This window comes from Colletotrichum orchidophilum (genome assembly GCF_001831195.1).
Source record: "Colletotrichum orchidophilum strain IMI 309357 chromosome Unknown Scaffold_148.1, whole genome shotgun sequence".
NCBI classification, from domain to species: Eukaryota; Fungi; Ascomycota; class Sordariomycetes; order Glomerellales; family Glomerellaceae; genus Colletotrichum; species Colletotrichum orchidophilum.
The window spans coordinates 91,167-106,784 of record NW_019173104.1 but is presented as its reverse complement, the minus strand read 5'-3'; the positions used below and the strand labels follow the sequence as shown (position 1 = coordinate 106,784).

Here is a 15,618-nt window from a genome sequence, read left to right as displayed (position 1 = left end):
TGGCATCAGATCAGAGAGCATCCTGTCCCACTGGGTCAATGGCGTTGGCTTGGCTTTGGGCTATGGCTGGAGCCGGGGCCGCTACGAGAGCCAGGGACAGGCCCACTACTAGTGGTAGGACAAGGATGGTCGTGAGCGGCGAAGCTGGAGCCGGGATAGGGATGGTCGACAGGGACTTGGGTGGTACCAGCCGGGACGACAAGGGCCAGGGGGCGTGTGTCTCGAAAGGAGAAAGCCGGAAGTCAGGCCCGTCGATTGAAAGAAGTCTTTCCCGTCGCCTGTGGCCGTGGCTCCAGCTTCGGCCGTGGTTCTGAGGCTCCCTCCCATGCTCATTCTGTCCAGTGCATGGTATCGATTGCACTGCTACGGTTGTTTGGGTCAAATCGGTACTATACTAAGGTTATTGGTGAGATGATGGAATGCCCTGGATTGGATAAGACGTTGCTTGTTGTTGCCTCGAACTAGGAGAGTGGGAAACAGAGGACAGAAGAGAGTGGGAGGGGGAAACAGTTGAGGCTCGTTGTCGTTGGTGGTGGTGGTGGTGGTAGTTGTGGTGGCAGTTGTGGTAGTTGTGGTGGGAGGCACGTTGGTGACGGATGGCTCACCCTGCTGGGTAGGTACGAAATGCGTGACAAGCGGCCCCGTTCCGTACCGCGATTTGAGGTGATCTCCCACGCTACCACCTTTGTTACCCACTCACATGACTGGCTGGTGAAAGCGACTCGAGCCTGGATCTGGGCCTGGATCATTTCTCTCTTCCCCATGTGTGTACAGTACGGATACTCGTCTCTTTCATTGCTCAGAGACGACGACGACAACAACAACGAAGACGACGGATCTAGGTAGAACGTACGGATAGACCTGAGCACCTGCACCCCCCGTCTCTCTCTCTCTCTCCCCCCCTCCCCCACTTCTTCGTCTTCTTCTCTTTGCTCCCTCCCACATCTCTCCTGGCTACACGCCCTCCCATAGCTGCTGTCCACACCCACCTCCACACCTCCAGTTCCCGATCTCAAAAGATGTACGTACCGCGCATGCCTTTTCCAAGGTAGCTATGCAGTTCCTGATGCACTCACCCCTTTTCCCCGAGCTCAGACGGGGAAGTCGGCTGGTTCTTTCCCAGCTTTTTCGGATCGTGCTCGTCTGGCTGGCCCTGCAAGAGACAGACCAAATACCGCTGCCGCTACTGGGCTACCTTTGGCACTCGTCCCAGTACCTCATAAGCCTCACCCACCTGGGATTAGATGGGCGTGGGCGTGGGTACGTCGCAGGTATGGGCGTGCGCCGGGGGATTTTCATGAACCGTCGCTCCACTTGCCATCATCACCCATCACCCGTCTCTTCTGCATCTGCGTGTGCGTCTACTCTGATCCTGATCCTGATTTTGATCTACTCTCGTCTGGACTGGGCCAAGTTCCTTTCACATACAACCCCCCCCGTTCTTATTCTCCCACCCTCTAACCAGGTTCGACACAAACCTTAACCTTTCTTATTCTTTCCTCGTTGACCCCCCAGGCCCTCCAATTTAATTCTTGGAGTCGGTCGCATACACCTCTCGTCCTGAACACACAGCCTCTCCAACCTGAACGCTTCTGCTTCTGGCTCAGTTTCTCCACCACGCCGCTTCCACCTGCTCAACAACATATATACGCCGACATCCCACGCTCATCCAAAACCACGTTCAGCCTCTTCACTCCCATCACCAACTTACTACCAAACTACCAGTACCAAACTATCATTCCTCTTACTATATACTACTACTATCTATTACATTATAATTCAATCTCTTGGTACATATATAGAGACATTTATACGCATCTCCGCAGATCATTACCGACCCCTACACGTTGTCGACATCGATCTCGCACACCACCACTGCTATCAAGCACCACTGCCTCGTAGCCTTCTTCATACTCAACATGTCTTTGGCTTCCCAAAGGAGAGGGCCTTGGTCCCAACAGGAAGACGCCTACCTCATGCAGCTTGTCAACGATCAGGGCCCCTTGAATTGGGTACGGATTGCCCAAGCCCTGGGAACAAGGACACCAAAGCAATGCAGAGAACGTTTTCACCAGAACCTCAAGCCCACTTTGAACCACGAACCCATCACCCCCGATGAGGGCGCTCAGATCGAGCTCCTCGTCAACGAGATTGGTAAGAGGTGGGCAGAGATCGCAAGACGGCTGCACGGTCGCAGTGACAACGCCGTCAAGAACTGGTGGAATGGAAGCCAGAACCGCAGAAAGCGTCACGATCGTCGCAGAGCCAACCAAGGGAGCAGCTCCGGCTACGACGACCGCAGATATAACCCTTCTGGTTACCAGCGACCTACTCTCACTATCAACTCCCACGCCGCCTCTCTCCCTTTCGCCAGACACGGCATGTCGTCGCCCGTCTCCCCCGCCTTCTACGCTCACAGCCACTCTTACTATCAACTTGAGTCACCTCTTCCGTCGCCCAACTCTACCTCTTCGCCCGGCAGTGATGGTCTCGACATGGAGACGTCTACCATGTCCGACGCTGCCTCAAGCTACACCACGTCCCCCCAATGTCTCTCGCGGGGTACATCGCCGTCTATCCAACTGGCCCCGCTTCGCATGGACGAGAACTCAGCCCCCCGCTCGCTACCCTCCTTTGGCAGCCTTCTCAACGCTCCAGGCGATAGGAAAGAAAACGGCCATATGCGCCTGCCCTCCCTCCCTTCGCATCTCCTCACGGCACCCAATTCGCCCGTGAGAAGCACAGTCCAAGAAGCCTTGCCGCCACCATCTCCTTCAGCCGCGGATAAGGACTCAAGGATGGATGTGTCCGCGCTCCTCGGTTGAAGAGACAACGTATCTGATTTTTGCCATCCTTATGTATGCTACAGTGTACCACAAAAGAATGTATGGCCTCCAAAGGCGCAAGCCATGTATAGTGGGCAGTATATCTGGGCATGGAACGCCACCCATCTACCTTGTATTTCTTCGTTACCTTTATACCTGAAATCGAAACCCGAGCGAGGGAACGGCGCAACTGGGAGACCTGAGAAAGAAAAATGGTCTGGCATGGGACGGCGGCAGGATGGTGGGGATTCAGGAAAAGAATCTCACTAACGCCCCTTGATTCTAGTTGTATTAGGTGCAAAGTCACCAATAATCGAAACATTACACAACAAATCTGCGTAATTGGCACCTCGTTATGATTTAAAATCGAGAACATGATTACGATTCCCAAGTTCCTCTGGACTCAGAGACGTTTCCCACACAAGATCCATCACCGCCTTGACCAGGTCGGCAGTGCCTGGGCGAAACACGAGGGGTCTCCCACGATCGTAGCCACGTCAGCGACGATGAACGGGAACGGCTAGACTTTGCATCAGTTTTTTATTTTTTATTTAAAATATCGTTCCCCCGTCGCCGTTCGGCTGCTATGGGTCCTTGATCGGACATGGTGCAATAAAGGTGCAAATGTGGCTCAATAAGAGAGACTGTGTGGCACGGCGCAATCCACGGCGCAAGGAGGAACGCAGTAATAATCAGGGCATCCATGTCAAGGTAGCCATGGTAGCTTACATTGTAGCTTAGAGGTCGATTATACTACAGAGCGGATAATGAGTTAGTGAGCGTGCAAACTTACTTCTGCTGAGGTTCTGGACACATCGGATGGCTGAAGGACTTCAATGTGGACAGGTAGGTAAGGATTGCCATGGCTCAGGTAGCTATCAAGCGCGCTAGACAGGGACAAGAGGTGCAGATGAGGCGGCGTGTAGGACAGAGCGTCCGTCAGGGCCAACGCTCGCAGCCAAACACGAGATCGGGGGAGGGGGAATTCTGCTGCAGATGAGCGGGTGTACCAAGTACCAGTGTCGATCATGACGAGGATCATGGCAGCGGATGGGGCAGATGGGAGAGAGCGATGAGCGCGGCGGGGACAAAGAAGCGAGGGAGAAGGGGAGCGACATGGGGGTGGTCGTCATGCATTGCATCGCAGGGTGGATAGTGTATTCGTAGTATACGTTCACAAAGCCTCGGGTGTTGGACGAGAGGAGGAAGCATTGTCTTGTTTGGAGCAGCGTCATGATTGGGTGAGCAATTGCTGATGGCAGGCACATCTTGGTTGCGTAGGTACCTTGGACAGGGGGGAGTTTTTCAACCTCATGATGGCTTCATTTCTTTGCAACACCAGGTTGACGCATGCGTTTGCCCCGTGTTCTTTTCGTCCACGGATCGTGTGCCAAGACAGGACGACTTGTTCAATCAATCCGAGGTGGCTCCAGAATCGAAATCAACATCAAGGTTTAGCCATCTATTATTGGAGGTGAAGGAAGTGGGGGAGGGGGACGAAGCACGGCCGAAAACCCTCCCTGTTTCCCTTGCCCGCTGCAAAGTCAAATAAACATGTCGGCCATCTCATCATGATTGTCCGGAGTGTTTTTTTTTTTTTTTTCCCTGAGGAGAGAAGGGGGGTAACAGGCTAGGACTCCCTCGGTCTTCCCTGTTGGTGAGTTAAAAGATTAAAAGATGGGGATATACGAATCCCTACGGAGGACTTGGAAACTCTGATCTGAGGGTCGGTCTGGATGCCCCCAAGAAAAATGCGTACCTTCCCTTCCTCTGTCTGCACCTCACAAAAGCTTCTCCAAGGTGCCATGATGCCCGTGGGTCCCCGCGACAGAGAAGGAGCGAGAAAGTGATCAAATGGCCTCTGCCCGATGGATCTTTCCCATGCTCTCTTACATTTTCATCTGGCCCCACCGCCCCTCCTTCTTTGAGACCGATCCCTAAATCCGGAGACGAGACGACGTCAAAGAGGGCCTCGACTCGAGATGATCAACCCGAGTGCTTTTGTTCCTGATTTGACAATTCCTTAAACGAGGCAAGGACAAGGCGACGAGACCCTCTCAACATGTCTCTCTCATCCCCTTCAACAAAGACAGGGTACAACCGAAACCATCGAGAGGAGCACAGACATGGCCAAGGCAACGCGGCAGCGACGTCCATCATATCAATCAAAATCACACGGCCAGACATTTAGCACTTACTCGCATCTGCTGCCGAGGCCGGGGAATATTATCGTCTAATGTCTAATGTCTAATGTCTAATGCCCACTGCATCTCCACCAACCGTCGTCGTCGTCATCGTCATTCACCCACGCATTCGCACCGCACTTACGCGCACGCGCGCACCAGCAGTCGAGCACGCATTCAATTGCTTATCAATGGCGGACGACAAGCACCAGAAAGTCTATGTGCCACGGTGCGTCGTGATCTCTGCCAGACCCTGGTCGCCCGCCCTCGGGATGTTTGTGTCCCGTTGGCGATCCCTGGTACAATCGGCGGATGGCAACAACCTGGCAGCGAATTGGAAACCAGGCCGTGCTGACGGGACTGGGTAGGATCTGCGGCTCTTTTCCCCCAGAAAGACACATCCCAGCGGGGATTGTCCATCCAGCCTCGCCCTAGTCAACCCTGAAGCCTGCACTTCATTGCGTCCCCTCAGATCTACCAAGTATAGATGATGTATCTCAGCTCCGCCCCGCGACCACGCGAACAGACAGATGCCATGGTATCCGTAAATTAAAGAGAATCCAGATTTTTTTATTTGTAAAAAAAAAAAAAAAAAAAAAAGGGATATGGAAGGCTTGGAAGGCTTATCAGGGACCAGTCGTCAACCAACCTTGTTGATTACGAACAGACGCGTACCACGTCTAGGGCGAATGAACGAAGCAAAATTGGCCAACGGCAAGCAGGGAAAACAAGCCAGTCGTTCCTCAAGGTGCCAAGCACAGTATCTGCAAGTATTCCGGTCCCTTGTCTCAGCGGCACCGGCTCCGTAATTAGACCACACAGGTACTGTACACACACAGGGACAATGCCGAGTCCTCCATCTCAACTCGACCAATCGTGAGCCCAGGGAGGGTGAGAGGCGTTGTCGTCCGAAGCGCCGGTGCAGCTACCAAGTCACCATCGACCGTTTCAGACACCCGTCCAGAAAGAACCGCGATGGCTACCAGGGGGGTGAGGACCTGGTCCTCTGCGACCCATTTCAGAATGCACCAGGAGGACTAGATCCAGCCATGCGGGCCGTTTGCAACCACAAGAAAAAAGACGTTGGACCGTTCGGGCAAGCCGACACCCGCAGCCCAGCGGGCCTCTCGAAGGGAGGAGGAGTGGGGACGCGCATGTCAGCAGCCGCTCTTCCTGTTCCTCTCGTTCTACAACCGTGGCCACTGCGTCAGCCCTCTTCATTGTCATCGGCATCATTAGGCCCTTCCTCGGCCTGCATCATCACCAGCGTCGTCCGCCGAGCTACATCCCGGTGCGTTTCTTCACTTGCACCGTGGTGATACGAAGGAGGAAAGATGGAGAAACAAAAGTGATTTCTGGGCCTTCATCGGGAGAAAAATGCACCTGGACCTGGATGTCGTAATTGTACCTGTATTACGTGCGTACCATACGGGTGAAGGAGACCATTGCTGTCTCCACATGGCGAGAGGGGAGGGGGAGGGGGGGGGGGGAAAGTAGGTATTCGTACGGACGAGTGTACAATGGTAAGAGCCAAGCCGTACACTACTAAGCGCAAGGTCACGGCAATTTTTTGCCCTCCCACGCAAGTTGTGAGAACCCGCAGACCAGGGGTTCAGCAGCTGAGAGACCTTCTTGGCGAAATGATTCCACATCACGTCGGATGCCCGGCGATCATCTGCGTTACTGGGATGATGGGGCCCCATGTCGGCATGAATTCAGTGGAGGGCGTCATGGAGGGGAAGCGGGTGATCTAGGCGGCTCTTGGCTGCCACTGCGACGCTGTAAGAATACGGGTGCCGTTGCAGTTGGTGATCATCCCCGAGAAGGTTAGACGGGTTTTAGTGGTCAGTGAGGGACCGCGCTCGCGAGAAAAAGGGGGAGGGGTTGATGCAAGGTGGGAACCGACGAGCAGAGAGACATGGGGGGGGCACATCAAATACCACGGGGGTCAACAGCTGGATAAACGATGTGAGGTTGGATCTTGGATGCAATTCCACCTGGGTCGGGCTATTGCTCTAAAGGGAACAGTTCCTACGGAATGCTGTTTACGGACACGGATACTTTGTACTTTGTACGGATAGACAACTCTGGGTCGGCACGCCTATGGGACATGTTCGCCCCATCTCCGGGGTCCCGGGCCAATGGGCTCCCGTCGATCAACGGTCGGCCAGCGGCAGCAGCGCAGGCGAATGGGAACAGAGGAGGGGGGTGGGAAATGACAAGGATGGTGCCAGCTCTCATAGCGGGAAGCCTCATGAGCAGGGATGAGCGAGACCCTCATCAATTACAAAGGGTAAGCAGTGTGCATGAGGTGGACGGATACGTACTGCAGAGCCGAGTCTTCCATGTACAGTACTGAAGTACTCTTTCCCCTGACGGCCATGAAGAGAGTGGGATTCGCAGAAGCTATGGCTCTCTGTATCTCAGGCCCCACCGACGTAGCTACGAATACAGATACACGGGATACACGGGAGAGGGGAGAGGGGAGAGGGGAGAGGCGTGGGAGCATGCAGGCTTCATTCTAATCTCAGCCCGACAACAGGGGGAAGTGCCTGGGGAGAGAAACAAAATCCATCGTCCACCAACCAACCCCACCGCTCTTTGGCCGCATTACATAGTACTTGTCGGTGCTCCGCAGCATGATATCGAGATTGCAACGTGCCAACCCACCGGCCAGCCACTCAGCCCTTCAGCCGTTATACGGGTGCCTGCTGTCTCTTCCCCCTGGACTGGGTCTCTTGGGTGTCTGAGACAAGAGGCTAGACCAGGGCCAGGCGGGTAAGGTATTTGCAATTGAGGACCCGTACGTAAGGTAAGGTAAGGTGCGGGCCAGGCACCTCAAAGGTCCTGACACGTCAAGCGAGATTCCCGTTGCTGCTGTGCGCGTCGTTTGCGTCTTTCACAACAGACAACCGCTCTCATGTCGGACTCGTCATATTCCCCTCGCTGCCGTCGCAGGCTCGCCATGGACAACGACAGGGCTCCTGTGGCCTTTCACTTGTGGTTCCCAAGACCCAGGCTGCATCTGCAACGAGTTTTACCGTATGTCCGCACGTCATATCCGCTCTTGACTTTCTTTACCTAAAAAAGACCTTTCCTTCCTTGGGTAGCTGTGCGAACAGACGGCCCTCTCCATCTTGCAGTCGCCTGCCCGTTGCTCTTCTGTGCGGCACGCGGTAGCCACAAATACGGAGCAGACGGGTATACACAGTACTTACCTGGACATAATGGTACATGCGCCTAGAGAAGATTGACCAGTCCGTCGACCGTTGTTTTCTTTTCTTAGTCCCTGCTGAACATTGTTGATGAGTGACGATGCATGCATACTTAGGGCAACAGGTTACCCGTTGTCTTTCCTCGAGTACGTACGTCCGACATGCGTACATATACGGCTCAGCCCGGCCTGGTTTCTACTCAGGGCGGGATGCTGATGATTGGCAATACACACCCCTGTGTCCCTGTCCCAGACACACGATGCCACCCAACATGTTTGTCTGTTTGTTGTGCAAGGACTGACAAACAAGCGGGCCCCATCCCATGGTAAAGGAACACGATCCCCATCAAACACAAAGTTCCAGATCGAATGCGACTGCAAATGTAAATGCAACCTCGACTGCATTGGTAAACCACACCCTCCCCCCCGGACCCGATGGTTCCACGACAGGGATGACAAAAACAGTCTCCAAAGTTTGGTCTCTCACCGGTCCCAGGCCTGCAGGACGGATATCACTACTCATATCCGCGGCTGTGGTTCACCCCGATTCGATCTCGGCGTGCGACAGACAACAAGAAAAAAGAAACCGCGACTTGTCACAGTCGAATACTGTACAGTGGGCCAAATCTTTCATTCAGAATACACTTGCCGCCCTCCTACGTAATACGGGAGTACTGTATATAGTAGTACGCTCAATTCACTTGGCTGGCGGATGAAGCACCTCGCCCTGACATTGGTTGTCCAAGTATACCCATGTTTCGAAGAAGCCTCACGGTCTCAGCCTCACTTCCCGGTTTCTCCCTCGGCCAAGTTGCTATTCTTGATGTGTTCGTGTGCTTATTCTTTGCCTGGTGGCGCGTGCATCTGTGCCTCCTCGTCCAAGCCCGCACAGAAATCTTGAGCATTTGCCGGCTACCCAGGTAAACTGCCCTTGGTGATTAATCACCCTCGGACGTATCATCCAAATAATGCACCTTAATAATACGGATAGATGCTACCTGATTTTTTTCTTACGAATATGACCTCTCAAGACCCTTGCCAGCTAGAACGTCGCGAGTAAAAGTTTGTCATTGTTTTACTCCAGCTGGTTGAAGCCACGCGCCTCTAGCAACGCCACATTGTACGGAGCCAAGCTCCGGTGCAAAAGGGACCCCACACACTAGCCCGAATTGGACTGCAAACAAGGTGCCCAAGTGGAAGGTGGTGTTCGTGGAGCGAACAGAGCGAGACAGGTCTGGTGAACTTATCCGTATCTTGGGCGCAAATTCCATAATGACAAATATTGCCCCACCCTGGTCCCCTCGGACCCGTGTCGAGTCAAACAGTGAGTGCCCCTCCCGTGTGAGGTCAATCACATGGTACGTACTTTGTACAGTGGAATGCCATAAGTCTGTGTACACCCCACCATTGCCCAACTCTTGCATTTTGGCAATCACACTTTAACCAGCTATGATACTACTAAAATAAAGATGAGTGTATTGAAAAAATGGTCAAAAGAAAGCCTGGTATTTACTATTTAGCATAATGTACATCGACACTATGTTCTAATCACTATGCGGAGGCGGCGCGGTAAAGACTCAATAAGACACTGGATCTTGGCCTGGTTGATGGCGGGGTGTGCACAGACTTATGGCATTCCACTGTATCTTGTTTATTGCGCTGCCAAACGATGGTCAGTGCCAAAAGCAACGACAGCATCGCATCTCATCATTCCATTGCCGTTGACAAACTCACACAAACACAACTAGCCATATCGTCAGCGCAGGTTACCATCACAACCTCTACCAGTCGCCCTTCATTTTGACTCTCATTGAGCTGGCCATGCCGTTGAATTCGCTTTCTCGGATGAGGGAAGGAAAATCATGGCGAAGTATTAACTTGAGCGGATGATGATTGAGTGAGAGGGAGAGAGGGAGGGTGTGGGAGAAAGGGAAAAGTGGCTGCATAGCGACGCAATCACAATGAAACCACACGATACCACCATATGATGGCGGGTCGAACGCAGCTCATGCTTCCCCCGAGGAGCCTATCCTACCGCTGTCGCGCTTTGCTTCGCGTCACCAGAGGTCGCCAACAACGCTAGAGGGTCTCGCGTGTCTCCACCTACCTTCTGCTGTGCACGGATACAGAATCCCACGGTGCCCTCCAACGCGGTACATTGTCGCATCTCTTTGGCTGCTACCTTACCTCAACACTACCGTCTCCTCGTGCGATTGAACTGAACACTGCATCTGAGGGGAACGAACATCGAGGAGCCGGGTAAGCCACGGTTGAGTAGTATCACTCGGTGGCGCTCGGTCAACCGCAAAACATGACCGCATCTGTTTGGCTTTGTGTTTTATCATATTTTCCAAATTTGTCATCCTTTTAAATGTTGGAAGAAAGGGTTTCTTGATTATATTTTCAGAGTTCAGAAGACCCTTGCTGTCTAATTAACGGGCGTCTTCACACGGACTTTACATGCATTGACACTTGCGGATTGAACGACCCGGTTTCCGAAGGCACGGACAGGTACAGGCGACACTCGGATAGAGGACGACGAGGACGACGCCGACGACGCCTAGGACGGCGACATCCTTCATGGTGGAAACATTAGGCTCACGGTATGAATAACATAGATCAGACGTCAGACGCGGCAGCAGGCAACGGACAGACAGGTAGGTGACGCTAACTAGACAGACAATGCGATTGTTCGGCTGCGGTGTCTGTGGGCGCTTGGCAATGTACATCCATCACCTTGTGTAGTCTGCCGTCCATGTTCGCGTCTACCTTTGCATCTCTATTCACACTCTTGAACCTCCTTTACACGTCCGCGCAACGCCTCTGAAACCTTCTCCGCTGAAGATGCTCTTGGCTTTGTCAGGCCCCTAGGCGGGAGACGTTATACTTCATCCGCCGGCCCAGCTACTGCTTTTATCACGACGGTGTCTTCACTTCACCCTCTCGCATATGCAAGAACGCAAACGGTTGTCCCTGGGTCACTGCAGGTGGCTGTGTGGCGTCAAGAGCCCGCGTGAGGAAACAGGACCACTGCACGCCCAAGGTCTACGACATGCTATAGTTGAGGGTTGCTATGACTCTCTGCCTTCCAGACGCCTCATCGGGCATCTGGGGCTGGATGGAGAATTTTTGACAGCGAACACGCCATCCTGGTCTCCAAGGAGCCGTCTTTCCATTTTGCGTTCTTTATCGTTATCGACACATGATGATGATAGTCTGCAAATGTAAGCTGTAGTCCATGATCGGTATGTCACCTTCTCCGTTCAACGGATCGATACACTAAAAGTCAGATGTACAAGGCTATGCTTTCATGAGAAGGACCCAGAAGATAATCTAAGCAGTACTACCCGGTCAAACGGCCAAAGTAGTAAACTTGATTCTGGCGATGACGCTCAAGAGGTGAGTCATTGAAAAGATGATGATTTACCACTAATGGCTTCCCGAATCCGCCATCGCGCTATACAACATGCAACTAGGACGATATGGCCTCATTAGGCTTCAACGACGCGGAGACACTGAAACGGTCAACTCACACAACACTTGTCTGTAATCGACCTTGTGCAGATTTCAGGTATTAGATTGGCGCAAAGCAAGAGGGTGGAGAGGGCTTTGACTTGGGCTTGGTCCCGGAGGAGGACCTTACTGACCGACCCAGCGGTCTGGTAACAAACGCCTCGCTAATCGACCGGCGTAAAAGTAAAATATGTTTTCATCTTCCTTCATTCTTCAACACATAGCGTCCTTTGCTCTCCCCATTCCGCCTCCCGCGTCCGGCCGTGTCCGTTCGTCTCCGCAGTGCGCACACGATGGCGTTTGCTGACGGCAGGCCTGGGGCAGGTGACCGCATCCGTGTAAGTTTGTTCACCCTCTGTCTTCGGTCTTCCGCTAACAGAAAAGCATTTCTCCGGCGCCTTAGATGGCGAGGCAAGGCCGGGTCTAGACTCTGATTCTACATTGAGCCAGGGGGCACTAGCGGGACGAGTTAGTAGGTTCCGCTGCCTTCTCCGTCCGTCGATGGCGTGGGCCCCGCTCCGGACTGTTTGCGACCGTTCTTCATTTGGTCTTCTTTCCTTTCACTAGCCGTTAATAGTGGTAGAAGTTGCTTTCTCCCCATGCCTGATCCGTTTCGTGGCCGAGCCGGATATTGCTACTGATCTGGGTTGCAGAGTTTGCCTTGATTCCAGCGCATTGTCTTCTTTCCATCACAGTTGATATATTCGGAATCGGTGCCTCGTTAGCAGAATTCAAGGATGGCATGATGCCGCTATCAAGCGAAATCATGGCACATAACATCTGATCTGGCGACACATAGGACAGATGTTCTGAACATATGATACACGAGAGGTGATGTAAAGCCTCCTAACGTTGCACAGATATTCTAGCAATGAGCCTGCACCGATCCGCTTTCGGCCTGTTGCATGCGGCCCTTAGGCCACTCCCCGAGTCCTCATCCACGGCCTGCTGATCTGTCCAGGGATTACTTTCCCTCGCGAGCTCCCGTGAAACCCAGAGGGTTGTCGAGCAAGGCTCATGCTGTGGCAAGACAAAAGGTAGTATCCGAACCTAAGGGCATCCTAAGCCAGTCGTCCGAGTCTATTGCGGAACTTTACAATCTATTCTGGCCTGCTAAACGCCAGCTTCCCAGAAAAAAACGGCGTCATGCAAGTGCGAGTAAGGGTCCGACGAGAGGCATAAACCCACCTCTCGGTGGACCACGTCACGCCAACGACGACTCGACCCAGGCCGTATTTCTTGTTTGATGGGCACGATAGATAAAAGTATTGAGACAAATCTCGGCATTTATGCCAAGCAAGGAGGGACATGCTAACGTGAGCTCGATACCGTTGCCATAATACCTTCAGCGAGTACTTCCTCCCAAGACCCGCCCCTTGGGCGCAAAATCCCGCAACCATCGCTGCCAAACATATCTCGATCTAGCCTTTGGACCAGCCTTGATCCCGCTCCTCGATAGCCACCCGTTGCGATACATCCTTTGCCGCCATGTGTGCTTGGCCCGAAGGCTTTGCAGTGATTGATGCCATTGGAGCATGTTTTTCTGACGAGAGGGCGTGCCCCTGAGTGTTAGTCTCGGTGCAAGACGGTTGGGCGTCTTTATCTTGAGAAGAACAAGCACTGCCTGCCAGAGCCTGTTGAGGCATGCCATCTTCTACAGCATCGAAGGAGAAGTCTCTTCTGTGGCGGTGGAACCCTGAGCTTCTACGGGCAGCCAAGGCCGTTCGGTAACCATTTGTGGCCGTCATGACATCCGGGTGAGCACTTAACGGCCGTTCATCTATCGGCATATCCGTTGCGGCCGCTGCGTATTCGACCGAGCCCACGCCGATGAGAGGGGTGGCGCCAGGCCAGTAATGCCTATTGTCAGACTCACTGCTGGTGTAGATGGCGGCTTTTGTTGCGGGCGATTCTGGGGTAGTCTGCGTATGTGCCGCTGGACGCGGAAGTTTAAGCTTCGGGGACCCCAAGCCAGGCAACCTGGCTGTCTTCTCTGCCGACGCTGGCTGGTTTTCTTCTTCTTCTGACGAATCTATTCCGATATTCCATACCATTTCTACCGGCGTAGCTCTGCGCTTCTTTTTTCCATGTTTCGAGGCCCGTTGCTGTCGTTGCTGAGCCCTTCTGAGGCCCTTGCTCAGTTCAATATCAGCATTGTCATCAAGATTTGGTTGCATAGACACTGAGATGTTAGCGTATCAACAGCAGACGGCGAGGATTTAGGTTAATATCTGTACTTACAGAACGTTCGATGGTTTAGACGGGGGCTTCCTGAGCCGCCAGAGACCGGCCGCTTCTCCAGGCTATCGGTCTTGTTGGGGCTACGATTATCTGCGCGTACCCAGTCAGCATGTGGGACACGAACGCTCGCCGCTGTTGAAGTGGAAATTCACCTTTGGTGGGACTTTCCTTAGCCTTCTCGACCTTGGCCTTGAAAAGTTGTGAGGATCTGGCGCTTCTGTCAACGAGACTGCCAGACCTGGCCAGGACCACCGCACCAACGCCTCCAGGGGCGACATCGACGAGGACCAGTTCCATGCGTTTGATCTCGGCGCGGAAGTCGGCCTCCTTCGTCGCCCACTCCTCGGATATCTTGGTGAATTCCTCAAAACTGCGCTGCTTTGTCTCCTTCTCCTCTACCAGCTCCTGCTCGGTCTTCTTCAGCCGCTCTTGGACGTCCCAATAGCCTTCCAGTAAATGCAGGATGTAAGAGTTGTACTCTCTGGGCACCGGATCGAGGACGGGCTTGGTCATCATCGTATAGTGTAAAGCATTAATCATCTGCTCCAGAGATAGAGCACGCTCTGTTTCGTCTCGTTCTTGGTACCAGATTGCCTCTGCTGGTTCTGCTGGCGATGGCGATGACGATGGCGACAGCCTATGAGAGGACGACTGCGAGCCGTCTGACCTGATGCTCGCAGCACTGAGAACATCAAGACTCGCAATGCGGGGGATGGGCCTCCACTGGCGCGATCTGACAGATGGAACACCGAGGTTTGTAAGAGAGTCGTCTTCATCGGGGTGCGGATGGCTTAGTGTCAGCTCTGATCTTCTTCGCCGAGGAGGCAATGGCTTTGACCATGTGAAGTCCGCCATGTCGGTTGAAGGCGGAAATTGTTCGATACCTGGGTAGTGCTAGAATCGAGGCGTATTAGAGAATCGGCGTCAAATAGGGTAGCAACAAAACTCGTTGGAGTGCAATGGGCATGGGTAAGCTGTTGCGTGGCTGACAAGAGACGTGAAAGCCGTGATGGTGCTTTGTGACTATGTGGTACTCATCTCGGCAGATATTGACAATACACCCTTGCTTTCTTCCTAGGTGAATGTCCTGTCAAGACGAGGGGACGGAGGAGAGAATTTGGCTACTCTGGAAAACGACAGAGGTAAGTAGGTGGGTGAAACACAGAGCGAGATGCAGTGATGATGAAGATTGAAGGAGGCACCGCGAAGAAAGCAACTGGGAGGAGGGAACAGGCAAGAGCAGAGGACAGTCTTGCCCTGGTCGAAGCCAGACGTGTTCAACCGATTGGCAGTTGCGAGTGCATAAGACGAAGCGTGCCTTCCTTCTTCGCAACACCAAATATAACAGAACTTCGAGCGAAGCCAGGAGCTTATTTCGCCGCACCTGACGGCTGGTCCCAATCGATCTGGTCCCGACACGCTGTTCTCCGGATGGGACCTCGGGCCTGTATGCACAAGAGGCGCTGCCCATCGATATTCAAAGGGCTGAAAGTGTATTTTGGCCTCGCCTCCAGCCGTAGACACATCACAGTTGGATAGTTATCCCGGCGTCTTCACAGCCCCCTCTGGGGACTGTAGGAACTCTGGCGATGCATCATGCACGCCGCCAACATCAATTAATTCGCACCACATAACCCCCAAT

General features: G+C 53.3%; 3 protein-coding genes across 3 annotated transcripts; 1 reads left to right on the top strand and 2 right to left on the bottom strand.

Moving 5' to 3' along the window:
- Nucleotides 1-1,919: 1,919 nt before the first annotated feature.
- Nucleotides 1,920-2,825, top strand: CORC01_12297 (myb-like DNA-binding domain-containing protein; the record flags this gene model as incomplete). The annotated part of the gene is made up of 1 exon (XM_022623918.1): nucleotides 1,920-2,825. The coding sequence occupies one exon, from the start codon at nucleotides 1,920-1,922 to the stop codon at nucleotides 2,823-2,825; it is 906 nt and encodes a 301-aa protein (XP_022469605.1).
- Nucleotides 2,826-5,817: 2,992 nt separating this feature from the next.
- Nucleotides 5,818-6,024, bottom strand: CORC01_12296 (uncharacterized protein; the record flags this gene model as incomplete). The annotated part of the gene is made up of 1 exon (XM_022623917.1): nucleotides 5,818-6,024. A coding segment is annotated over one exon (207 nt), but the record flags the coding sequence as incomplete, so codon positions are not given.
- A 7,132-nt stretch (nucleotides 6,025-13,156) lies between these two features.
- CORC01_12295 (uncharacterized protein) lies at nucleotides 13,157-14,831 on the bottom strand (the record flags this gene model as incomplete). Its single annotated transcript, XM_022623916.1, has 3 exons — nucleotides 13,157-13,917; nucleotides 13,977-14,066; nucleotides 14,129-14,831. The coding sequence occupies 3 exons, from the start codon at nucleotides 14,829-14,831 to the stop codon at nucleotides 13,157-13,159; spliced, it is 1,554 nt and encodes a 517-aa protein (XP_022469603.1).
- Between the last annotated feature and the right edge of the window lie 787 nt (nucleotides 14,832-15,618).